Source organism: Triticum urartu, chromosome 3A, assembly GCF_056163025.1.
Source record: "Triticum urartu cultivar PI428250 chromosome 3A, HENAU_Tu73, whole genome shotgun sequence".
Taxonomy (NCBI): domain Eukaryota; kingdom Viridiplantae; phylum Streptophyta; class Magnoliopsida; order Poales; family Poaceae; genus Triticum; species Triticum urartu.
This window is the reverse complement of record NC_141875.1, coordinates 41568424-41595105: the sequence shown is the minus strand read 5'-3', so window position 1 is coordinate 41595105 and position 26682 is coordinate 41568424. Positions and strand designations below refer to the sequence as shown.

At 43.7% G+C, this 26682-nt stretch overlaps 2 protein-coding genes across 3 annotated transcripts; both read left to right on the top strand.

The window, feature by feature from the left end:
• The first annotated feature begins 3710 nt into the window (after positions 1 to 3710).
• On the top strand, positions 3711 to 7688 carry LOC125542630 (adenylyl-sulfate kinase 3). Of its 2 annotated transcripts, XM_048705729.2 has the most exons (7): positions 3711 to 4029; positions 6292 to 6432; positions 6520 to 6669; positions 6763 to 6881; positions 6972 to 7056; positions 7125 to 7171; positions 7316 to 7688. In XM_048705729.2, exons 1-7 carry the CDS (start codon positions 3825 to 3827, stop codon positions 7412 to 7414), a joined length of 846 nt encoding a protein of 281 aa, XP_048561686.1. In that variant the 5' UTR covers positions 3711 to 3824; the 3' UTR covers positions 7415 to 7688. The 2 variants fall into 2 exon arrangements, with proteins under 2 accessions (XP_048561686.1, XP_048561687.1); XM_048705730.2 differs by lacking the exon at positions 7125 to 7171.
• Positions 7689 to 14992: 7304 nt separating this feature from the next.
• LOC125542629 (uncharacterized) lies at positions 14993 to 26682 on the top strand. The gene is made up of 4 exons (XM_048705728.2): positions 14993 to 15162; positions 18692 to 18832; positions 25006 to 25875; positions 25974 to 26682. The coding sequence occupies exons 1-4, from the start codon at positions 15147 to 15149 to the stop codon at positions 26531 to 26533; spliced, it is 1587 nt and encodes a 528-aa protein (XP_048561685.2). The 5' UTR covers positions 14993 to 15146; the 3' UTR covers positions 26534 to 26682.

Sequence of the window (26682 nt, the reverse complement as noted above, 5' to 3'; positions counted from 1 at the left end):
AGAATATAATCATGCCAGAACGAAAGCCACCGGCAGTTCCCAAACAAACCACCACGAGGGCCAACCGCACGCCCGGAAAAGTTGGATCGCTCGAGGCGTTCAAGGAGGAGCTCCAGTCCGAACTACGTGTCACTCGCTTTTTCCGCAAGCTGAAATAGGCTTCGATTCTCTGGATCCTTACACCGTAGCCCCTCAATCCAGCTCCACCTTCAACATGATTCCATGGTAGATGATCAATCCACCCTCACGCCCCGTCGACTTCAAGCTCCGTGTGTACATCGTCTTGAATCAATCCCGCGCCATAGTCTTGCCGAAGTCACACAGGCACTCAGGCCTGTGCCACGTGTTTCCACGCCTAGAAGTCGGTCACCATCAGCATCACGCTCCTATGTCGTCGTCGCCGATCCTACCATCATCTTCTATACCAACCGACTTGCGTCGATCCGTCAGACTGCCTAGTCCGACCCAGCCGAACTCGTTCGACTGTACGACACGCTCGAGGCTCCCAAATCGTCTTCCGCGAATTTTCATCCATCACATGATAATTCCATCTCAGTTGACATGACTTCCCACAACGTCTTCAAGCATCTCTGTTGTGCCAACAAATGTTTCACCTTTGTCTGCCATAACTCAAGGTTTTCAGTCCCGTCGAACTTCTCCATCTCAAACCTGATATCCGTTGGCGCCATGGTTCTTCGTATGGTTGACCCTGCGAAAAAATAACCAAGCTTCCCAAGTACTGGTGTACGCATACAGAACCAGATTGACCCATGTACTACTAGTCTTTGCTTCACGTGGTGGCTCGGCTCCCTTGCACAAAACTCCAATGCTAGCTTTGCTTTGCCTTGTCCTTGCCTTCCAATGAATACGTATCATCAATGGATTTTTTTCTTTCCGATTTGGACCTGGCTGCCTCTCTTTCCGAGTCGTACGGGAGGACTCGGTCCTCTTCTTTTTTGTAAAAACAAATCTCTAATACGCTGCACATACGAGCACCTTGGCAATTCCGTATGGAACAAGTCTCCCATACGAGCACTCCCAGCCCGGCCTACTACCAGATCACCATGGCCCTGACGTGGCTTCACCTCGGGTCCCTGTTTCCGCTCTCGGCCTCAGGCCACGCAGCCTGCTGCCTTTGAACCAGCGCCGCACCAGCGGCTTGGCTGACAGCTACAGCCGCACCACCGCGCGCCCAACGAGGCCGCTTCCAGGCGCCGCACTACGATATGCCTGCCGCTTGCTCGATTCAACGCCGTCGACTCTTATTCCGATTGCTTCTTCAAATCTGGTCGAGAACCACGCCGCTGCCGGCTGCATCTCAAACTTATATTTCGTCCCGATCAATAATTCTAATAATTCACAGCCTTCGAATAACCTAGCTCATGATACCATTTGTTAAAATAAATCCGAGGCATACCGTCAATTATCTGAGGACCAAGCAATCACATGAGCACGACACCGAGATTTGTTAACGAGGTTCACCGATATGGCTACATCACCGGGGCTTGACTATGGGCGCTCTTCCCGTGACGCCGTCACAATATCGCACCCTGGCGACCCGGGCGTCGACACACGCCGCCGGCTCCCCCTTGCGCGCCTGTGCTATTATGTTGGCATAGGTTACATCGTGTGTCTACCCCGTTATATATGAGAGGCCTAGGATATAAGTGTCCTATTAGGACACGACTCCACATCCTATGTAAACACAATACAACTCCTAGTTCAACTGTAACCTACCCTGTACACAATATTCGACACAACTCTAACAAATGCAAGCCACCACTAGTGGAACTCATTAAGAAATAGAAAATAAACACTCTAGCACACATGCATCTTTACTTTTTACTCAACTTTTGACACCAAAACCATACTTTTTCTCCCCAAGCACCCGTCTCTTGCAGGGGATCTCGCCTCCTGCAGAGGATCCCACTTTTCGATCCTACATGACATGCGAGGCATCATCCTGGGGATATCTATTCTACATACCCTAACAAGTTTAGGCCATTAGGAGGACTCAGAAGGCCGTTTCCACTGCCTGCCGCTGCAAGGCTGTGCCGGCGGCGTTCCTGCTACACGTCCACACCATCTACGTGCTGCCCTTCTTCGTCGGTCATATTTTAACTGCCGGAGACCCCAAGGTGCAGCCATGGGCTACAGTCAAGGTTAGTCCCTAAGTTTCTACATAAGAGATGTTCTAATCTCAAGTTTAAGATCCTATTATGTTAATCCTAAAGGATTATTTCTAACACAAGGGACCTGGGCCAACAGCTAGAAAAGTGCAACTTGGCCAAGACAAGTGTTTGTAGCACTACAGTAGTGGACCGTGAGTCGCCACTTTGTATGCCCCAATTAGGTTGCCAAAGTTGCATCAATAATAGATTGATGGGTACGTGATCCATATGCTCATGGGTTCTTGCTAGAACTGATTTAGTTAAGCTGCTTTCACAACAACTAACACGATATCATCTAATTTATTTGGTGCCCTAAGCTTTATCTAATTGTGATTGAGGTGTCCAACTACTGTGGCTCTTGAGTTGAGCAGCATCTGGCAGGCATTTGGCATGTACTACGTGGTTATGTGGTTGCTGACTGGGAGCTCACACAGCCTACAAAGTAGAGAAAAATGATGAACTCACACGCTATTACTTACCGACACATAAGCTAGCTACATACGTCGACCGGAACTCAGGTTCGTTGAATCTGGTCTATTAGTTAACTTTGGGCAGGAACACCTCCATGGGGAATAATTCTTGTCCACTTAATGGCATTTCCCTCGTATATAAGGCTTCGGGCTTCCCAAATATTGTCCTGGGAGAACTTGGGAAAGGAGTCATGGCTTTATAGCTTGTGATACTTGTCCTTCAAATGAAGGAAAATGTACACTTTTTCTTGAGAATCACCTTGTTTTTTGTAAAGTAGAAAAAAATGCACACTCAATTTATATGCACAAGCAAAACTTGCATACCAATTTCTCGATTGTAAGCTTACATATATCATAGGGCACGCAAAAAATTGCGCATGTAAAATTGAGTTAATAGATCGTGTTCGGTCATAGAATAAAATAAAAATCAAGGAATCGGCAAAAGCAATGCCTTTTCATTTAGACGAAATAGAGGGTTAATGTACATAGGTGTCATGTTTTGCAAGCAGCAGCGAAGCTTTAGCAAGAATTAAGAGAAAGCTAAATGAGTCTTAGGAAGAGCTGAGGGGGCTAATTGAGGTTAATATGTCTTGGAAGGCAAGAGCCGCCATCTCAATGCATGTAAGGCGGATCCCGTTGAAAAATTGGACGGTTAGGTTCCTTCCAAATGTTCTCGATCAGGAAGTCAGACCACAATGATGAGAGTGGGTTTCTCTCTTTTTTCTTTTGTGTAAACAAAGGATAAGTGAGCCCCACGTGTCATAAACATCTAACTTAACGGAGTCAACTTTTTATGCCATGTCAGCCTTGGCGAGTAGGCCACGACTGTCATAATCCGGGTCAGATTTAATCAAAACGATCATCAATATTTTTTAATACAAAAACCAAATTTTTGGTAGGTATATAAGAAAAAAGATAGTTATATGTGACATTTTTTTTAAATTATTTGGATTGCTTACCACATGTGTCATGTGGTAGTTATACATGACCCTAACCCGGTATGTGGTAGTTCTCTGCAATTTACTCACTGGCGCAAGAATCTGCTATATATAGACGTTTCCGTTCCAACGTCCTACAAAATTGCAAATCATCTGGCAGCCCCCCTTCTTGTCAAATTTCTGCCACAACGAAAGGCATGTGTGTATAGCACGCATCTGTCACCTAGTACCACGCGGAACGCACCATGCTAGCGAAGGCTGTTCCTCGCCCCTGCTCCGGCGCTGGCCGCCATGGCGCGCCAGCGGCGAGGCTGCGGTCTGTCGGCGTCGCCGGAGGTCCGAGGAGAGGAGGAGCCGGTGGCAGGCTCGTGGCGGCGGACGCAGGGGAGAGGATGCCGGTGGTGGCTGTGGCTGCCGGGAAGCAGCCCGTCAATGGAGCAGCCATGGCAGGTGACTTAGTAATTGATTGCGAGTCTTCTTCCTTCTCGTTGCAGTTAATACTACCATTTAAACATATTGCCATTTGTTAATACATCTTCTTTTGACAACGCCGATAGAAATCTTCTAGTATTGTGTTGTATAACCAAAATGTCACCTTTTCTATATAGTGGCTATTGCCTAGGGAAGTATATATGGTTTTGGATAGAAACTAGAAAAACAAGCGGAATTAGAAAAATGATGCGAGCCTTCTTCTCCTGTTCTTCTTCTCATAACATAAAGTAAAAATTAAAAATCATATGAACTAGTTTTTTTAAAGGAGGGTGATGCATGCATCTATTTTTATTAATTATTCATCAAGACCTTACAAAGTAATACATCAATAAGTCTAAATCCACCATCGACAACTGTCGCTACTCCTAGTCAGTTGATGAAGGGTGCAGATTGTCGGGGTTACATACCTAGACATCACATCAAAGCCCAACGTCTAAAGCCGGAGTAGCCAACCAAGCCGAATTGCCGAGTCTGATGACACACCGGTCCGCCACACCCTCAGCGGACACCGCATGCACACGCTGCAGAGGCTGTCACCACCGTCTTCCATCGATCCATCTTCAGAGCAGGTACTGATGCATCGACCTTGCCGGGCCTGTAGTTCACGCCACTACGGCGCCAGACAACGCCACCTCTCTACACGCGTCCATCATCACGCAGCCGTCGCTGAGACCCTATAACGGCACGCCGCCGAGACTCCACATCGTTGATGGGTCACAGGGAACGCCGCTCCACCGCAGAAGCCATCCATTGGTCCCTCGAGTCTATGCACATCTCCAAAAATGAACCCCCCCCCCCCCCAGAGGATGGTACCACACAAGATAACCGTCGTCATACGAATTGTTAGCATTGAAAAGTTAAAACTTCCAGTACAAGTAACTAAAATCATTTCTATTCCCAAAGTAAAATTATGCCACACATACTTCCGTTATTGTAAAACTAGTGCATGGATCACTGGCGCTGAAATTTATTTTTTCAATCTGATTTTTTATTACTTGAATCATAAATGAGTGCTTCCAAATAATTGCTTGGACGTACTAACTGGCAGCGAAGAGATAAACGTGGAAATTCGATGCTTACAACTACTCCTCTGGTTCTTTTTACTCTGCATATAAGATTTGCGTCAAAGTTCGTTAAGTGCGACCAAGTTTATATTAAAATATAGCAACATCTAATGACATTTTTCTATATGTTGGTCAAATTTCACAAATTGCATGATGCATCTAATGACATTTTTCTATAATCTTGGTCAAACTTTGTGAAATTTGACCTGCCGACAAAGCTTACATGCAGAGTAAAAAGAAACAGAAGGATTATCATTCAATCCTTTTCTGTTCAGGGAAAAGGAAAATCATTCAATCCATTTTATGAGTCCCTAGCTGACTTTTCAGATATATTTCTCACCATGTGCAACACTTGGTGCATTAACATATTTGTGGATTCCCAATCCTCAAAACCAACCCCACCAACTTGGTCTCTGATTCAATTCATTTTATTATGAGCAACAACCTCCATGTACGGACGAGAACGATTTGGGTGAATATGACAGAATAGCAGCTGAGTTTGGCTTGTCAGTAATCCTCTGTTTGACTATACATAGTGTAACAGTTTCTCGGTGGGGCTTGCAAAAAGGGAGCCAAAAAAGTTAATTTAAAGGACAGGGGTTTATTTGGAATTTTAATGCAGTTCAAAAATGCTGCTCGCTGGTATAAAACTAAGACAAATAACCCCTGTCAATTTTCGAACATGTCTCAAGTTTTTTTTAAACAGCACATGGTGCTGCGAGGAACGGTTGATGCTGACAAAACCATAGTTTGATGATAATAACATAGAGAACTTCAAGAAGAAAATGGAAAACTTGCTATACTATTAAGACAGCACATGGTTCTGTGTGGACTGGTTGGTGCTGACAAAATCATAGTTTGCTGATACTGTCTGGAACTGGGACCCTCAAATGGGATGCTCACCTCAATGACATGTCCATGCAACCAAACATTTTCAGTTTTATCATGTCTCCTGTTTTACAAGCTTTAGCACTCCTCTTCTCTTTATGGAGTCAATCATAACAGAGTGTATGGATCAGCACCTTTCTTAGATCTTCAATTATGAGAAATCACAATCCTGGAACACTATACGCCAAATGTGATTATCTTTGGCAGCATTATACAATACAGGATTTATCCTTTCAAGACCCTTACCTTACAAGCCTGAAATTACCAGGTATCGACAAGCTTGTGACCTCAACTGTTGGGAAATCGACAAACATTCTTTGGCATGACTGTCCAATAGGTCAGTTTGAGAGGCAGAAACTGCTAAATCAGAAGGGTTGTGTTGTGTGGATAACAGGGTTAAGTGGTTCAGGTATTTACGAGCTGATCAAGCCATCATAGTCATACACTAAACTGTGGAGCCTCTATTATATTTGTAAGATCTCAACATATACTTCAGGGAAAAGCACACTAGCATGCGCGCTAAGTCGCGAGCTGCACTCCAGAGGTCATCTGACCTACATTCTAGACGGTGACAATCTAAGGCATGGGTTAAACCGAGACCTCTGTTTCGAAGCAAAGGACCGTGCTGAAAATATACGCAGAGTAGGTATGTTTTGTCCGTTCAAAGATCCCAGTATTGTGGTCGTTTTTTGCCTTGCAGTTATACCATTTCTAAATGTGTTCATGTCCAACTTTTCAGGAGAAGTAGCAAAGCTGTTTGCAGATGCTGGTCTGATCTGCATTGCTAGCTTGATATCGCCCTACAGAAGTGAACGCAGCGCTTGCCGTAAATTACTGCACAATTCTACATTCATTGAGGTATGTTTTCACACACTGTAGAATTCCTTCGAACCATCTGGTCGATCTTATTATCAAGGTAACCGGCATAGAAAAGTGTATTTTCTGTAGGTGTTTTTGAATGTCCCACTTGAAGTTTGTGAAGCCAGGGATCCAAAAGGCTTGTACAAGCTTGCCCGTGCAGGAAAAATCAAAGGTAAATGAACCAACTGACCACCATCTTTATTATGTTTTAGCAAATCTTACTTTGTAAATCATCCGCAGGGTTTACTGGAATTGATGATCCTTATGAACCACCTTCTGACTGCGAGGTTAGCAAGCGCAAATATTTGAACACCCAAATATTATTAAAAGCAACATAGTTGTATTATTACCAACTGCTCTGTAAGAGGTTCCTAGTTCAATAATGATGGGTGTTCATTTCGCTGAGTGAGCCCTTGAACTGCTCCTTGCAGATAGTGATACAGTGCAAAGCTGGTGACTGCGCCACGCCTAAATCGATGGCTGATCAAGTTGTGTCATATCTCGAAGCAAATGAGTTCTTACAGGATTAGAGACGTATGCTATGGACAAGAAAACATTCTGAAATTGGATCGCCAAGGGATGTGAAATATGAGGTACTCCCTCTGTCCCATAATATAAGAGTGTTTTTTACACTATTGTAGTGTCAAAAACGTTCTTATATTATGGGACGGAGGAAGTAGTGTTTATGTCTAAAAAGAGTGATAATAGTATGGGAACATATTAACATAAAGATCGAATCTGTACATCACTATAATAAATTGAAATGTTTTGACGCAACAAAAATGACTCGTGTGGCTGTGTGCATTGATCGATGGGACGAGGATGGGTACCCACCTGCATTTTGTACAGTTCTAAACACACACAAGAAAAACTATTTCTTTCTTGAAGCCACCCTGAAAATGTACCCAACCTGATTAGCACCGTTAGATTGGCCATTAGCAATTTAATATGACTGAGGGCACTCCACCCGCATAGGAATATTCCACCCGTTGTGTCCCACTGATCCCACCAATTGCGCTAATCCCTCCATATCAAAAGTTTCCTAACCCAGCGCCCCATCGGAGGCACGCACGCCGCCCCATTGATTCATCGCTAATCGCTCCTCCGCTCCGCTTGCCCTCCACGCCCACGTAACGCATCCTTTATCGGAGTAATCGGAGGTCGCCGCTCCTCCCTGTTCTGTTCAGGAGCTCGCCGGAAGCACGCCGTTGGTTCTCGAGGTCTTTGAACAGAGGCAAAACAACACGCACCAATGGCCACTGCTCACTAGCATAACCAGCAGCACGTGGGTGCCGCTTCGTAGCCGACGACCAATAGAGGTGAGCCACACGTCCGCCTGATTGCCGGATCTACCTTTCTCGCCGCTCCCTGGGTTGGACGATGACGACGCTATCGGCTTTGCTCGGCATCGTGTCTCCTCTTGAGGACATCGTCTTGAAGATGGTTGGCGACGGCTTGTCTAGCATCTCCGTGAGAGGAGCAGAGGCACCCTCCACATGCAAGTGCGTCAGGCAAGTTATGTCGGCCAACCTCGCAGGATTGAAGCAGCATATGTTTGCTCTATCGAACACAGCGTTCCTCTTTGATGTCGTTGAGTTTTGCGGATATGCTTGTGGCAGCTTGGATTGATACACCGGTTTTTATGTGCACTTTCGCAGCGACGAAAGCGCTCGAGCGCCCGGCCTGGCGTGTTTTGGGGTGTTGGTCATTTGATGTGTTGTATGTATTATGGTGCTTTAGGCCTAGTCTTGTTAGACGCTACTTAGGTTTTCGCCCGTTTTCCCTCGATAAACCAAGCAACCCCGTTTCATTTCTTTTTTTAGCACTCGTCTTATACAATGCATTTCTCCTCTGGTGGTGTTATTTGTAATACCTTCTTCTGATCAACGAATTTGGCAGCTCTTCTGCCAACATTCAAATAAAAAGAGATTTGGTCTTGACTGCGCCGTTGGGTTTCTCTCTCGATCTCCCGTTCATGTGAATTTCTTTCTATGTTTCCCACCAGGATAGTCTGATGTGAGCGAGTTTGTTGCCTGATCCGTGTGTCAAACAAGCATCTATACTCGTGTTTCTCTTTGGGATGTGTGTAAACAACACTCTGTACTCTCGACCCCCTCCTGCCTCCATCCCAGGGCGATTGGGAGGGGGGGGGGATCAAATCCTGCCGCCGGCGTTGACCACGATGGCGGCAGCGCCTGGTACCAGTGGCGCTAGGGCAGGACGATGTGGTGGTAACCCAAGAAGCGACTGGGGCGCCTCGGGTAGGGTGCTTCGCATGACGACCAGGGCGGCTTCCTGGCCATGCAGCGGCTACAGCAGCCCCATGGCTGGCGGGATTCTCCAGTGGGTTCCTTGGCTCTACGATGGGCGGTGGCAATGGCCATGGATCTGGCATCTCGACCAGATCCGTTGTCGATCCTTCACGTGGATGGTCAGTGGCACGATGAGGGCTCCGATGAGGGGATGAAGGATCTCCGTGGGAGTACCGACGACGCCATACATCTTCATGGCGAGGCTCCGTGCAGTTCCAGCCAGCCGCGAGATCGGGACGACGCGGCTTCCATGATCGGGACAGAGACGTGCAGGATGGTGTTGTTGTCTGACGCCGTAGTAGCTCCAGGGTCGTGGTTGATGTGGAAGGCGTTGGACGTGAAAAGAGGGCATCTGTATGTGAGAAGAGGGATTGACTAGGGGGAAAATTAGATGGAGCTTGAAGGGACCGGTATAAACCTTGGCCGTCTGTGTGGTGCCAACGTGATGCTGTGTTGCCGTGCTGCTTTGGTGCTCTGGTCGATGGGCATAGGCGTTGGCATCGGATCGGCCTGAGCGGGATGGGGACACGCGGATCTGATCAAGCTGCGGCTGCCTTACAGGAGATGATTGTGCGCGCTCACGCGTTGGCTGCCTCGCGTGCAAGGCATTTGCTCGTCAGATTTGATCCATCCAATCCAGCCCTTGTTCAGATCTAGATGGCATGTTGGCGGTGATCTAGACTCGGTCGGCCGGGTGGTGGTGCGTGTAGACTGTTGCAGCGTCCTCCTGCGGCTCCATGACAGCTGTGGTCACTAAAAGATCTCCGTGAGGATTTATCTCTCCAGATCTGGTGGTTGACTCCAGTGATGAGATGCAAACTATGGGTAAAGACTTGACGTAGAGGAATGATTGTTCAGTGGCGGTGATCGCACATTGCATGTAGCTGCTGGGATAGCGGAAAGTGGTGGTGACAACACATGAAAGACTTCGATGGTGGTGCTATGTGCACCGGTCTTGAGCTCCGTGGCGAAAGCCTAGGTATGACCTATGTTGGTTCCTGGCAATGGCGATATTTTTTATGTCGTTACCTTGTTGAAGGCATTGCTTGGACATACTCAGGCTATTTCTTCAGGGTGAAAACCTTGATTCTGCCTTCATGGTTGGATCCGGCGACGTCAGCGCTTAAGTGTCGTCACCTTCCTGAAGGCGTTGTTGTTGAAGAGTCTCATTGTCCGTGTGATGTCATAAGATGGTTGGTGTGGATATGGCCATTGCTATAGTTTGCCGACTGTGAATCTGATCGCTTTGGGCCTTTTTTTTCTTTCTTTTTTTACTTTGCCTATGCATAGTTTTGGTCTTATACAACTTTGTTGTTGCCGGCGTGTTTGTGTGTGTTGGTGTTGGCTGTATGCATCCTAACTATGCAGAGGCCGGATGTGTGCTCATAGTGTTTGTATTCTCTTGATGCTCCATTTTAAGCCAATAAAATTCATCCTTTATCGAAAAAATAAGGAGGTAATAGCATCCTAAATACCCTAACTTGCATAGAATGTGACGATTTAGTCCTAAACTTGTAAATCTTGACTTCACCATATCTCAACTTGCACCTCATGTGATGATTTAGTTCCAGGCCAGTGAGAACTCGACAATTGGCAGTCAGGTGGCTGAACCGGTCAGCGCACACTTTTGCACAAAACCCCCTGCCATTTCCTTTAATCAACCCGCACTTACCTCCACCTGAATTTGCGGTGGCATTGATCAATCAAAACGGTCTTTGCCGTGGTGGGCGGAGCAAATCATTCTTGCATGCATGCGTGCATGCACGCATGCCTCGATCGATCGTGGTCGTTGAGTGGAGTTGTACGAGAGAGTACGCTGTTTCGGAATTCTCGGATGATTGATGAGTGGATTCAAAGCTGGAATCATATTACCATTTCTTTCGATAGAAAAAACAGAAACAGAAAGGAAGCCATGCACAATGCACATTGCACGGGCCTGCGTATTGGTGACCAGTACAGTACCGCTGTCCGCTGACCACTGACGGCTCGAGTGCCCGCGCCAACACAAGCTAGCTAGCTAGCTATAGCTGGAGTACTCCGGTATGATGACCGCGTAATTTCGATCGCCGATGAAATGCACGTACGTGCACGCCATGCATTGATGCTGAGTCTGGGAAGAAGACTCGAGCTAGATCTCGAGCGTACGCAACCAACTTCCGTGTAAACAACTTCATTACCGAATCGTTCGATCAAAAAATTACTCCCTCCGTTTTTATTAGCTCCACGTATTAGCTTTAACTGAAGTCAAACTTTATCAAATTTGACCAAGTTGAAAGTAACATATTTATGTGATGTGAAAATATATCTAATGATTAATCCAATGATATTTTTTTAGGTTCAATGATATATATATTTGAAGGTATATATGTTAATATATTTTTCCACAAACTTGTTGAAAGTCTATAAAGTTTGAATTTAGACAAACCTAATATGCAGAGTAAATAAAAATGGCGGGCGTAGGAAGAAAACACGGGAATATGATGCATGTCACGCAGCGTAATTTTCCTATTGCATCTTAAAAAATAAGTTGGAGTTAATAGAGAAAAAATATACTCCCCTAAAAACTTTTATAAGACATCTTAAGTCACTATTTGAAGCATAGGAATGCCGTTCCCAGTTATATAATTTTTTGCCAGATGTAGCTCATATTTCATTAGATAAATTTATGATTATTATTTTGACTCAAATGCGATGGTGGTGGTGGTGGTGGTGGTGTGTGTGTGTGTGTGGGGGGGGGGGGGGGGGGGCTCTAAACCAGAAGAGAAGAAGTAATAAACAAAACTAAGATTTTGGACCGTCATAAGTTCACTTAGGCTAGACTAGTATTTTCTATAACTACTAATCGTGTACGTGCGTGAACTGAGCCTATATCACATGGTTAGGTTCTTTGTAATGGAACTGATACATCAGTGTTCAAGTCCTAGACTTGGCACCGATAGCCGCGTTTTACTGGATTTATTTCAGGCCTTTCGGCAATGTGCGTTCAGTGGGAAGCGATGTTCCCGTCGACTACGAGAACGTCTATGACGACTTCAACAATCTCTATATATTGTATCGGCTCAGTATCTCGGAGGTACCCATGGTACCAGGGTATGTGCAGTGGCGAATCTAGAAGAAAGTAGAGGATGGACTTAAAGTTTACGCAAGCATATGTCGTTCGAACATGTGTTGGGTTGGCTGGCAAGTGGTTGGGCTGGTCATAGACTAGTAGTAAAACAAAATTTGAGTGTTCGTGAATATCTGCATTTGTACGGTGTTAAAAAACTAGGCCCGTACAAGGTACGTCAATATTAGACAATATATTAAGTGTATTGTACATTACAAGATATAAATTGCATGTAATATTGGATAGGATATAATTACTTGGTTAAATTGATGTTGATATTAGACATGATATTAATTAGTAGAGGGTGGTAAACATGTTTATAATGCTAAATGTATGTTTAATGCTAACACCGAAGCATTGTACACGTTGGATAGATGCAGTTGAATGGGTGAAATTTGTTGAATTTCTATTACTTGTTCTTTTTATATTGACATGGATATAGAAGTACCGTCCCGAGGCAGATGACGTTTTTTTGTTGTTGCTACAATCAAAATATTTGGGTGTTGGTCGGAGCTATATTTTAGCTTTTTTTAGCACCTTTGTTGCTCATGTCATTAACAAGATAAGCATCTATCCTGGTTGAGTTATGCGGTCGGCACTGTCCATTGCAGTGGTACGTGGCTCTGGCTATGTGTGCACACCCAAATCCTCACCGGCAACGTGCGTGACAAGCCTGCATCTTTCGGGCCTTTTCGCCAGATCCAAAGGAACAAGAGTCGATCATCGGAGCAGATTTTGGATGTACGTACGCCGATGCAGATTTGTCCGCTAAACATCCCGGCTAGCTTACTTGCACCACGCCACACTCTACTACGTGAACATGTACAATCGGAGTGAGAGTGGACCACAGCTGTGTGCTCATACATGCAAATTAACAACTCATCGTATGGCGAATCAACCTATGGTTGAGTTGGTTAGGTGGACAGTGGTATTCTCAACCCATCAGGGTTTAAATCCTGATGCTCGCATTATTCCTGAATTTATTTCAGGATTTTCGGCGATGCGCTTTCAGTGGGAGAAGACGTTCCCGTCGACGACGAGGTGCCTACGGTGACTTCGTAAATCTCAAGATGATATGCTGGCTCAGTCTCTCGGAGGTGCTCATAGGGGTAGGGTGTGTATATGAGTGCTTGTGTCTGTACTGATGCTAAAAAAACAACTCACCGTATGGTTATAGCTTAATTTCGACGCACCATGACCAGGCGGCTCCTTCCTACGTGGCGTGCATGGGGCCAACGCAGGACATCTGCGTGAGTGACTAGTCACACGTGTGTATAGTACACACACTCACTCTTCGAAAAAATGTGTGACGTTATTTTGCTTACGTGGACGACAGCAAACTACCCCCCGGCCTCTTCTAGAATGCTCTCACTCACTGAAAGCACCTTGGGCTTTGGCTAGCACGAAGCGAGAGGAGCAGTGAAGCGCCAACAACCACCTTCCGGTTGCCGCCATTTCTTCTACTGCAGTTTCTCGTCGCGTCGCGCCGGGTGTTTGGTGGTGGATTGTTTTCTGCAAAAGTGCGTGTTGATTAAAGGAAACGGCAGGGGTTTTATGCAAAAGTGCGTGCGCTGACATGTCCAGCCACCTGGCTGCCAATTGTCGAGTTCTCATTGGTCTGGGACTAAATCATCACATGAGGTGCAAGTTGGGGTATGATGAAGTCAAATTTTACAAGTTTGAGACTAAATCGTCACATTCTGTGCAAGTTAGGGTACCTCGGATGCTATTACCATTGGCATGGGCAGTCCGGGCTCACAACGTGAGCCTGAAAGGCTAATTGTTGGGCCCCTAACCATGGGTCCTCTGTCGTCTATCTCATTGACCGGATTTGAAAGGGGCTAGACCATGTGAGTTTTCTCTTTGTTTGCTTAGGGAATTTAAAAACAAAATTGAGCCAAACTTTTCAAAAGATTCCCCTCCAGTTGCTTCGAAGTGGGGGTTTTGAATAGACGAGAAAGAGTGAGGGATACAGGCAAGAAAAATTGAGATGGAAAAGCACACAAAAATTATTCTTATTTAAAGGCATATAAAAATAAGAAAAATGTCTATCTCCCCGAGTGTCACGGTCGGCAAACATACAGCCCTGGAGCTTTGGCCCGATGTTATGCCAAGCGCCGTCTGTTTAACGAGCCGAGCGTCCCCATAATTTGCCTCGGCGTACAGAAAACGCTCCGCATTCCGACAGCTAGCGAACACAACTAAAGCTCATGAATTGACTAGTCCGCGGTGTCTATATAACAGAATAATTTATGGTTGAGATGCACACTAGTACTACTGTAGTAGGGAAGATGCCCCGGCCAGGTCATCGCCCGTTTTATGTGGCAACGTTTGCAGGCAAATCGCAAGTTTCATTAATGCATACAGGACGAAAGACCATACGTACTTCCAGAGCTACGGACGAGACCATACGTATAGCTTTCTGGCCATCCTAGAAGAGGACGAACGGTACACCCTAGCTGCACTGTATTTCTTGTTAGTACTGCTGTCCTCTTGCGTTTGTCAGCACTTCAATAACAACGTGGGCTACGGGGAGCTGGTTTCCTCAGCTCGGCTTTAGCTTTGGCGCTCTTGTGCGTGCTCTTTGTCTCTTGTTCCGGCGTCCTCATGTGGATGCTGTTGTTTCCCATGGCGTGGTTTGCTAACTCTGACGCTCTCGCAGACTCGCACATGCGCTACCATCATCCTTTCACCTCAAGGAGAGAGAGATCTAAGTACTACTCCACTGTATATAAGAGCTAGCCTACGGCGTACCAACTACCAACCAACCTACTGCTACTATAGATCAGAAGGACGAGCATAGCTAGCTACCTAGCTTAGCTTTGGGAGCCAATTACCGATCGAATGCAAATGTCTGAAGGTAAGCAGTAAATAAAAGATCTATGTTTTTCTTCAATGGAGATAGTGCATTTCGATTATATTACATAGAGAAATGTGTAATTTATATTTGAGCACCGATAGTTTTATGATTCTATTTTTCTTAGATTTAAACACCGACATTTTTTTCCAAAAAAAAATATATTTTTAGAATTGAACACTCTATTTCCGTCTGAGGGGAAGTGACTTCTGTCCAAGTGTAGCATCATGTTGATGGATCTTACAATCTTTCTTTTCTCTTTGGTTTCCGTGAAAAAAATCCAATCGGGAAGGGGCAGATGGCTTTTGAAAGGACCAGGCAATCTTTGCTTCAGTAGACCTTTAGTCTAAGATAAGTCTACAGTACCTTCATCAACTCAATCCGATGGATGATGAATGTTATCCCTCGAGTCGACAAATAAACTTTGTTTATATGCTTTAATTGAAAAATAGAAACTTTTTATGATATATGATCTGGAATTACATGCCTCGTTTAACCTAGTGAAACTGCAAGTAAAACACTACCATGCATGAATAATATTTGCAATCGAAGTCAAACTCTCTTCTGGTTGTTCTTTTTTGCCATAAGACGTATGTATGAGTTAGGTATATGATATACACTTTCTAATTCTGTCATGTGCACCATGCATTAGCCTCACACGAAGACTAGAATAGTAGAATGCCTAATCTTTTACGTGCTCGTAAACTTGGATGAGACTAATTCTTGAAGCTTTTAAAGTTCAGACCTTTGCGCTCCCCGCGGAACTCACAAAAAAAAATTAGAACATTTTTTTTCATACCTGCAACTGCAAGAGATTATATTAGGTCAAATGGGATTCTACACCCTGTAGTTTCTTGGTTCAGTGCCAGTGACTTAATATCTAGAATATTTCCTGACTGAGAAATTGATCCATATTATATTTTGTACCATACGAGCTAGTTAGTATGTCCTACTTTTGAACGATCTTGTTGGCAAGATTAAACTCTAGTTCCTCTTTCGAACTAATGCTCTGATCCCTGAGCATGCGTATACTTTCCCTTTTTACCAGGCTGCTGTCAAACATATAACACTTCGAATACCATTTTTTCAAATAGTATTGCAAGATTTGGCCACTCTACAGAACAAGCAATCTATGTTTCAGTATACCCATATTGTAAAATAAGAGTACAACACCTTCATACAATATGTCCAATAAATGATGAACATTATTCCTCGAGTAGACCAATGAACGTTATTTATAAATACAAAATAAAAACTAGAAATTATGTATAATACATGATCATGTTAAGCTTGTGCCTCCTATCATGTAGCGAAACTGTAAGTACTAAACTAGCGTATCAAATCTACAATAGAACTCTCTTCAACTAGTTCTGACCTTTAGAATTCTGTGTGAGCCTACGCTATGCAATGCACAGTTCTTTTATGTGAATTAGACTCATCTAATGACTAACACTTATTTTTTTTTTTTGCATCCTAGTCAACTTGGTTGAGATTAATTCTTGAGGCCTCAAAGGTTCAAATGTTTGCATTCCCCATTAGACACACTAATTAAAAGAAAAAAAGAGAACTTTCTAATTTTCGTTCCCTCAAGAGATTTGGTCAAATGTTATACAATGCTCTGTTCTTTTATGTGGATTATCCTGCCTTGATGACTAACACATTTATTTTTGCGTCCTAGTCAACTTGTTGAGATTAATTCCTGAGGATTAAAAAGTTCAGACGTTTGCATTCCCCATCGAACTCAGTTTTTTTCTTTCTATTTCTAGTTTCCTTGAGAAATTTGGCAAATGTACTTCTTCAACCCGTGGTATCTTCGTTCAGTGCCAACGATTTATTATCTTGAATATTCCTGTTTGTCAGAAGTTTATCCATACCATATGTGGTATCATAGATAGTGGCATTGACAGTTACTTAAAATCTGATAGAACTGATGATGAATCTTTATGTTGTAACTATACTTTTTTAATTATTATTTGTCATGAGGTAAGACCTGCAACACAAATAAAATATATTAAGTAAGGCATTAGCATGGTACTGATAATATCCCAAGCCAACATTCAATATGTTGCAATGTATTAGTTCTAGGAAGAAAAGTATCACACAAAATTAAGAACATAGTATTTCCAAGATTTAAATGGCACACAGTTCTATTTTTCGTCGCATATTTCATCAAGAAATGTTCTTTTGATTTTTCACAGATTTCATACCCCTCACCTATTGAACAATTTAATTTAATCACAAAAATATTCACATGCATATAAGTTAAAATCGTTACATGTAATACTAATCCTCAATCTGTGCACTTGAACGGGCTAGTTAAGTCTCATAATTTCTAATAAGTTATTTTGTAAATGCATATTGGAACTTCATTTGATACCAGTAAAGTAGATACTAAATTAACTTATTACCATATGTTTAAGAAAATGCAACCAAAAATTGCATTTGGAATAATTATGATGTGAAAATGGAGAAGACAAACTTATTTTACAACATGTCTACACTCCTGATTTGCTCAAAAACAATGCAACAAGTAATGGAGCATGAAACACGGAAAATTTGTAAATTGCAATAGGTAGATATCTTTATTTGACAAACAAATATATAGATGTTATCATGTATTTATAAAAAAAGGTAACACTGGTTGGACCAATATACTTAGATCACATTATGTGTCATGTTACTTCTTATTAGTGAAACTGTAAATGGATTAACATCCTTATGATAAAGGCATGTTGCAATGCGAATCAAGAATATTAAGTATTAATTTACCAAAATAGTACAGTAAGGAATTAACCTTGTATTGATGTGTGTTCAAACCAAGGTTCAATTAGGTGGAACATTCTAATTCTACGGAGAAACGAATCATATAAAATTTGGAACCATGGTGCTTCCATGATTTAATTCACACCCTCCAATTTTTCTCTTGACATGTTCATCAAGAAAAGTTCTTTCGATGTTACAAAAGATTTTTTTAAGTAGTTATAATATGACTTGTTGCTATATTTTTCCTATCGTTACATGTTGAAACAATATTTAAAGGTATGGTGTATTTCAACACAGCAGAGAATTAGTATGTAACTTTATACCAGATACAGGAGCTATATACACCCTCTTGTTATGTTTATGTTGTATATTTTGATGAGTCACAAGTTTTCAGAGATTCATTGGACATAGATAATATCAATGGAAAAAAATGACATCATCTTGGTGTTATGTCTTGGAAATTATAGAGATAATAGGAATTCATTTTGGCCCTAGATTCGGTATAAATAAAGAAGTCAATGGAATGCAACGCATAGACGATTATGGGTAAATTTGAAAAGGATAACTCAGGCAGAAATTTATTATGTTACAAATTCTAATTTATAGAAACATAACAAACACATAGTTTTCCAACAAAAGCAGTTTCAACTTCTAGTTTTTATCTAATGTTCTGGCTACTTCAATATTCTTGAATACACATGTTACAATTGGATAGAAGCACCTTTTGTTGTCATGCTGTTAACAAATTAAGTGTGGCATCTTCCAACAGAAATTTCTTCTGCTGCCAATCCCGGCGAACAAAACGGAAATGGCAACATACGAGAGTCCTCACAATCGAGGCGCTTTCACTCCTCTCGTCGCACCACCCGTCGTGTGGGAACAGGGCCCAGGATCGACCAGACATGTCCTGGTAAATGTTTGTAGAATCTACCCTTTTGTTGCAATGAATTGATAATATAGTTACAAATTATATCTAGTACTCAACAATTACAATTTAAATTTTAGCATCTTTTCTCCTTAAAAATGGAGTTTTCATATTATTCGTTCTGTATAAAATGTAATGATGTCGTAATAATAATAATATAGATGCTGGTAAATTTATAGTATATCTAAATATATTTGGAACTATGCATATTGCTCGAATGCGAGGAGAACAAAGAAAGTGTTACATAAATCCGATGCACAGATAATATTCCGGGTGCATTTTTTGACTGTTTTCATGGTGTTGTACTTGGGGGGGGGGGGGGGGGGAGACAAACTGTTTTTGTCTGTACATTTTATTTTTGAACTATCCCAAGCCCCTAGAAACATGCTACATGTTCTACTAATTGTTTAATTGACCTACCTATACTGGAATGGGTTTTATGAGTTCTTTGAGTATGTTTAGTACATCCTCACAATAAATTATAAAAAGGAGAGCAACCAAGAGAGAATAAATGTCGTGTAAACAAGCTATGGTCTATAACTTTTATCTACTCACTTTTTTTGAATTATGATAGTTTTTAGTTTTATCCTGTGTCAAACTTTTTAAAGCTTGATTAAGTGCATAGAAAAATATACCAATGTTTACACTATCAAATACGGTATACTCTAAAGATATACATTATGGCCGACTTAATAACACTAGTTTGGCGCTAAGATTTTTAATACATATTTCCGTAAATTTTGTCAAACTATTATAAATTTGAAACAAAGGAGGTAGTAACCTTTCCCATTTGTTGTAATGACTATATGACCCATTACGTCAATTGGGAAAATAGGGAGTTATGCCAGTATTTATTTCCACAATAGAATGTGATCTAATCCTAAGATCACTACCTAAATGTAAAAAATAGGGCAAGCTAATCTGTTTGGACCTCTAAGTGCAGAACCTTCGTGTGGGGTACTATGGTTTGTGAACGAGATCACACTTGGGAGTTGTGTATTGGCTATTTCCGCCTTCCACCACCCTTATATACATATTAGTACGCCTCGCAAGATTAAGAGGGTTTCAAACGTGGTCACACTTGGAAATTTGTCTACCCATCAGTACGAGAAAGCCTGTCGGCAGGGGTGTGAAATTGGCCCTTAGTGGCGTTTATTGGACACGCCACTGTTTATGAGCCACTCATAATTGTTTGTGGTGTCATGCAACACTGCACGCCACTGGTAAGAAGTAGCTAGTGGAGTGCACCACCGCACGCCACCGTAGCAAAAGGATGGCGTGTCAAAGTGCATGCCACCCGTAACTTCTTCGCCCGTGAAACACAAATCCGTCGTCGGGGATCACCGCCAGTACGGGTAGCTTCAATAATACATCCATCTGAAATGTGTTTAAATAGCGGCAGGATTATGAATTTAACTAAGATACCAATTTTTTCGTTCATTTTAGATATCATTTACAAAGTAACCAAAATTAAACCCTAACCTAAACCCTAGTCTTAACATAATCTAAGTGGTGCATTTGCCTCCGGCCGAGAGGAACTTGGTTGCTGCTTGGTAGTGGCTGAGATGGAGGTTGCGGCGCAGCGACTACCAAAGCTGCACCAACGACGCCTCGGCGGCCAGCTGCATGCCACGTCCAGCGCTCTTGTCCCACCTGCTTCCTCCTCTTCTACCTAGCTAGGCGACAAGCGGAGACCGAGGTGGTCAGTGGAGCGATCACGGTGTCGGTGTTAAATCCAACATATCTCGAGATAGGAGTCCTAAGGTAAGCGTCTTGGAGCGATGGTAATATGGACACATGATTCACTCAGATTTGGGCTCTCTCGAGGAGATAATACCATACGTCCTGCTTTTGATTATATTGATATGGGCATCGTACAAAGTACATGTACCTACCACGAGATTGTTCTAATGAATATGAGATTCGATGATCTATCAACTAATCTAGCCTCGGCTTATATAATATACTGGAGACCTTGGATAATAGGAGTCCTAGCCGGCTACGCCAGTGGAGAGGAGTCCTTGTCTTGAGCAGCAAGTCTTGTGGGATTTTCCTCAGATATGTCATGGGCTATCCGAAGTGGCACATTGATGAACCACCATGGGGGTCCTCGGCCCGACCCACCTGGCCGGGAAATGAAGTGGTGAGTACACCCTAGTCCAAGACTCCACCAGTAGCCCCTTGAACCGGTCTTCAAGTTGGGGACGCTCCTCAGTTCTTCTGAACTGTCCTTCGTCTTCAGTCATCAGTCTTGAAAGCTGGTTCGACAAATCTTTCCATCTCCAATCTCGAGGATCGCCGAGGTGTATCCAAAGAGTTCACACGTCGGGTATCTGAGGAGTTCACACGTCAGGCATCCAAGGAGCCCCTTTTAGTTCATGGCTTTTATCAATGCCTTGTTATTTTTTACTCCACACCTCGGGTTCAAAGTGTTTCCCGAGCGGCGGTGTCTTCTTGCATCTGAGCTCCAACACCAGACCACATCCGAGGTGTCCTTTTGCAGCCGATCTCCAACGCTGGTCGGCATCCGAGGTGTCATAGATTACCTCGGTCTTGAAAAGGTTGAAGAAGTTTAGCCGAGCTTAATACCGAAATTTTCCTCTAGGGAGCCATCCACTCGCATCCGAAATTTATGCCGTACTACTTCCAAGGTGGTGCACCACCTCGGCCTTTTTGTGGTTTTTTTATCGGTGTGATTTATTCTCTACCGAGATGTATAACTAGTAGCCCTCAAGGTGTGTGCCGGCCTAAAATGCGAGATGCACCTGAAGGATACGATAAAAACTTTTGATCCCAGTATCCTCTAAGACTCAGGCCGATTTCACGAAATCTGCCTAAGGAACAAGTCTTTACTCGACATCATACTTAGATACTTAGGAAAGGAAACACAGTGCGCAATAGCTCCTAAGACCCAGGTTGGATGCGGTCGACTGAACTGAGGATCTTAATCTCCTTGAAAACTCTATTGCACTTTAAATTTCTGTATGAATACACAATGCATTAGCTCCCGAGACTTGGGTTGGGCCACATGGCAGACCGTGCGGGATGGAAAAGATTTCCCAAGATGAACCATCACGCGGGACACCTCGATCAACAGGATGTTCTGCCATATGAAAGAAAATCATAAAATAGGTTAACGGTGCCAAAAGCTCGGAAAACCAAAAAACTCATGTAAACACTTTACGTCTGAATTGAATCAAGTTTTTTGGTGCCAACCAAAATAGGGCTTAAAATTAATTTGTGCTTTCATCATGCTTTAACATGACACATCCGATCTCTAGAGTTCAAGTGGGTCAGCCCTTGGCTTCAACCTCCCTTCCCGAAGGTGGACTGCTTCCATGCCAGTTTAGCGAAGTAGACTCGAGCAGCTTTAGAGTGAAACCAGGCCATTTGTCTATTGACCATACACACGGGGCGAAAAAAGAGTGTTAGAAAAAGATTTTGCAATGACTAAGAAGAAAACATTTATTATAAAACGGCTCATATAAATTTAAGAGCCACCAGTTAATATGGGAAAAAGAAGAGTTTTTCACAAACTACGTTTTTAAGAAACAAAGTTTTAACAAACAATTTTTTGTTTACCAAAAATATAACGCAGTGTCAAATCGAACAAAAATTAAAAATTGAAAAAAGTTGATCATGAAAGCGACTTAGTTGGTGAATATGCCCGGTGTTGATGACGTGGTCCGAGTTTGCGATCGGGCGAGGTCACAACCCCAAGGCGGTCCTGAGGTGCCCGAGCCAAGAGGTCGACTTGATGATGTGACAGCACAACACTACCGATATGTCAAGCTGAAGCCCCCAGTCCAGCCAAGGTGATGAAGCAAGTCGGCAGGGTGACGCCGGAGTTCCCTAAATAGGTCGATGAAGCGATGGCGAAGCCCTCGGTCCCTCCCAGGTGACGAAGCGGGTCGGTGTGGTGATGTCGGAGCCCCCATGCAAGTCGGTGTGTCGAAGCAGGTCGGCGAGGTGGACATCGGCTCGATGAGGCGATGCCGAAGCATGCCGAAATTTGTGACGTGGTTGATGCCAGCTTGAAGAATTAACAGTGCAGCGATGACGACGCGAGCGACCTATGCACTCCTCAGGGCAATGATGTTGTCTTGGTGATGATTTAGGTTTTGCAATGCCAACCTCTATGTTTCGCTCTCCGAGGTGGTGATCGTCAGCTCGATGAAGCGCCAACGCAGTTGATGCTCGTGCTAGTCGGCATCCGTGGAGCAACGTGGTCGGACTGGTTTGACACCGACATGACAGTGAAGATAAATCGTATACCAGCGACATGACCCCATGTGCCCAAACACGCCACTATATATTCGTTGGTGAGGGGCACATGGGGCACATCGCTGGTATACGATTAGCAGCGGCACGCTGTTGGTATTACCAGTGGCGCGTTTTATGTCAAACCCCACGGATGCTTGGTCTCCTATAAGGGTATTTTCTACTAGTGACCCCTTTGACTGGGGTTGAAAGGGGGTTGACCAGTGGATTTTCTTATTCTTTGTTTATGTTGGGGTAGGTCATAGGAACATGAAAAATCAAATTTGAGAGCAAGTTCTCACAAGATTCCCTCTAGTGGCCTCGAGGTGGGGGTTTCACCATCTATCCGCTACACATTTCTGCGGGATAGTGCGGTTTGTGAATGAGCTCACAATGTGAGTTGTGCATTAGCTTTTTCCACCTTCCACCACACCCTTACATACACAAGTTAGGACCCAACACACGACTCTGAGGGGCTCCAACACCTCTTCATCCCGACAACAGCCATACCAAGCCCTGACCCATGGGCCCCATGCCGTCAACCCTTTTGACCGGCGTCAAAAAAGGGATTGAGCAATGGACTTTTCTACTTTCCGTGTTGAAACATGGAACCAAATTTGAGTCCAAGTTCTCACAAGATTCCATACGGTGGCCTTGTGGTGAGGGTTTCTCCCTTAAGTGGAGAATCTTTTGTGGTGTGGTGTGGTTAGTGAACGAGGTCACACTTGGGGGTTGTGTATTTGCTATTTAGACTTTCCACCACCCTTACATACATATGTTAGGACCCCACGTAATATTCGATGTGTTTCCGACACCTCCTCGCCCCGACAATGGACAAACACTAACCCGGGGCCAATAAGATTCCCTTCCAGTGTCGTTGAAGTGTGAGTTTAGCCCTATAAGTGATTTCATGCACAAATTTCCCATTTTATTTATTTATTTATTTGCCTTTGGTTGAATTCAACATTCGGTCAAAACTTTGAGGAGTGTGCTGAGCGAAACACACTCGGCAAAGCTTCTGATTCCGCCGTATTTTATGTGTGTTGAGTGTAACACTCAGCAAAGTTTCTGATTTGCTGAGCACTATTTGTTTGCTGACTCTTATAATCAACAAAGGGAAGTAGCCTTTGTTGTTTGCTGAGTTACGAAGATAATATGGTCGGCAAAGCGTTGGATACACAACGATGTTGAGTTTTCCCGTAGTGATTCCTCAGAGAAGAACACGGGAATAAAAAAACATGGATCTGGTCGACAAGATTTTAGGCTAAATGAATGTAATATCGAGTCGAAGTAGTGCTTAAATAAATTATTTCTTCTTAAAAAGTCCACACTGCACTTGTAAATCAGGGGTTAGATTTTAATTTGTACTAGTCACCTCCAGTTGGTAGTAAAAGTACGATCAAAAGAGCCTTATTTTCATAGGATAGGAGTAATATATGTATGATAGACATAGTCGGGTCCTATAAAAACGTACTCCCTCCGTTCCTAAAGATAAGTCTTTTTAGAGATTTCAATATGGACTACATACGGATGTATATATATACATATTTTGGAGTGTAGTTTCATTCATTTTGCTTCGTATGAACTCCATATTGAAATCTATAAAATGATTTATATTTAGGAAAGGAGGGAGAGTATTTGCCTTGTTTGTTGTACATAGCTTAACGGTGGTGAGTAGATTTATCATCCGGAACTACGTGTAGGGATGCTTTGGAGTAATTAACTCTGGCTTGTAGTAAGATAGCGTTGGGCTGTTTGTGTTTTGTAATTCAAAGGCGTCAGCAGGAGGAATTCAGTGTTGCATGTTAATTCACACACCGCTCTAATGCATGGTGCTGACAGGACCACACAATCTTGGAGTAATTAACTGTGCTGTTGCATTGCATATGTTGGTGCAGCTGGAAGTACTACTATCCATATTGCGAAGATTCGAAGAGCACTCCGCATGGTCGAAGAAGAACGATTCACACCATTCAGGGTGCGGATCGGCCCTTACCATGAAGCGTCAATGGTGCAACCCTCGGAAAACAATCCCCATGATAAAAAGGGGAAAGAAGTCATGGAAAACGAGCAGAATAAGAGCGTCTTGGTCGACAGGTTAGTGAGTGTGCTTCTTGAGCAACCTGGAGAGCTGGAGAATCTGATGGCAAGGGCGATGGAATGCTACGCAGAAAAAAAGGGGAAACAACCATGTGATAGCGAACTACGTATCACAGAGCAGGAGAAGAGCGTCTTCGTCGACAGTTTTTTGAGTTTGACTTTCGAGGATAGGAAGGAGGAAGCCCCGCAATTGACTCTCCAAGAGCACAAGGCTCAGGTAATCGAAGATCTGAAGAACCTGAAGACGATGAAATGCTACGCTGGTAATCCGAGAGCTGAAGAAACTGAAGAAGCCTTCGCGGATATGATGATGCGCGACGGGATATATGTTCTCTGTTTACTTGTGGACATGATAGAAACATCCCCTGGAGAAGGAGACGTTCGCCCGGACGAGATTGATTTGTTACGGGACGTGGTGTTCCTCATTGAGAATCAGATACCTTGGATCGTCCTCAAGGAGTTGCAAAGGCTAGCTGGCTACAGCAACGAGCCAGGCCTCCTCTGCACACGTGTCCGGAATCTGCTGGCCGAAGGGCGCTACATCACAAAGGCAACGCCGGAGTCGCCAGCAAAAGAACCTGCTCACCTGCTGCACCTGGTGCACACCTACTTCGCCCCACCCAAATCTGGTGTAGCAGCAATTGACATCGTCAAGAACAAGGGAACAGGTGGAATTTTGCATTAGCATATATAGTATATAATTAAATTAGGATGCATTTTTCAACATAATTTTTCTTGTTTTAACAACAGCTACGCGGTGGCACAGGTCCATGGAAACGGGCGACGCTGTACCGCAAGTGCGCCTACGTGGAGTTCAAGCGTCGGGAGTTCGAGGCCGGGGTGGAATCCATCCTTGACGTGAGCCTTCAGGGAGGCACTCTCCTCATCCCTTGCTTGCAGATCGACGGCAACACGTGGACCATCCTACGCAACCTGATGGCGCTGGAGGAGCAGATGTCGGAGAGGCCGGTGACGACATACTGCGTTTTCATGTCGCAGTTGGCACGCCAGGCTGAGGACGTCGAGTTCCTCGAGCATGAAGGTATCATCATTAATTTCCTGGGCAGCAACGAGGTGGTCGTAAAAGGCTTCTCCAACCTCTGTGAGGGAGTGATCACCGACAAGCCAAGCTACCTCTACGACATTTGGCACACGCTGGACAAGCGCTCCAAGAGTCCATGGAACAAATTCATGGGATCATTCATGGAGAGGAACATGCTCGACAATGTGCAGTTCGTGGCATTCATTGGCGCCGTCATTCTGCTTATTCTTCAAATAGCTCAAGTAATTATTGGGTCCCTCTCCTTAATTAATAAGCAGAAATAGTCGCACAAATTTAGTTCCACGTGTCTGCCCCAGCAGTTTCGGTGGCACGATATGTCGGTCAGTTTGGTGTCAAGTTTCAGTTATCTGAATATAAGCCATGTAGCGTGAGTCGAGTTCACGTTTTTTATTTTTATTTTGCGACTTAGTCT

Excerpts from the sequence above, each read along its gene's own strand:
- LOC125542630 (XM_048705729.2), top strand. The coding sequence starts at position 3,825 with ATGCTAGCGAAGGCTGTTCCTCGCCCCTGCTCCGGCGCTGGCCGCCAT. Across the intron at positions 6,670-6,762 it reads TGAAAATATACGCAGAGTAG|GAGAAGTAGCAAAGCTGTTT; the intron begins GTATGTTTTGTC and ends CCAACTTTTCAG. Across the intron at positions 6,882-6,971 it reads ACAATTCTACATTCATTGAG|GTGTTTTTGAATGTCCCACT; the intron begins GTATGTTTTCAC and ends TATTTTCTGTAG.
- LOC125542629 (XM_048705728.2), top strand. Across the intron at positions 18,833-25,005 it reads GATCGACCAGACATGTCCTG|CTGGAAGTACTACTATCCAT; the intron begins GTAAATGTTTGT and ends ATGTTGGTGCAG. Across the intron at positions 25,876-25,973 it reads CGTCAAGAACAAGGGAACAG|GTCCATGGAAACGGGCGACG; the intron begins GTGGAATTTTGC and ends GCGGTGGCACAG.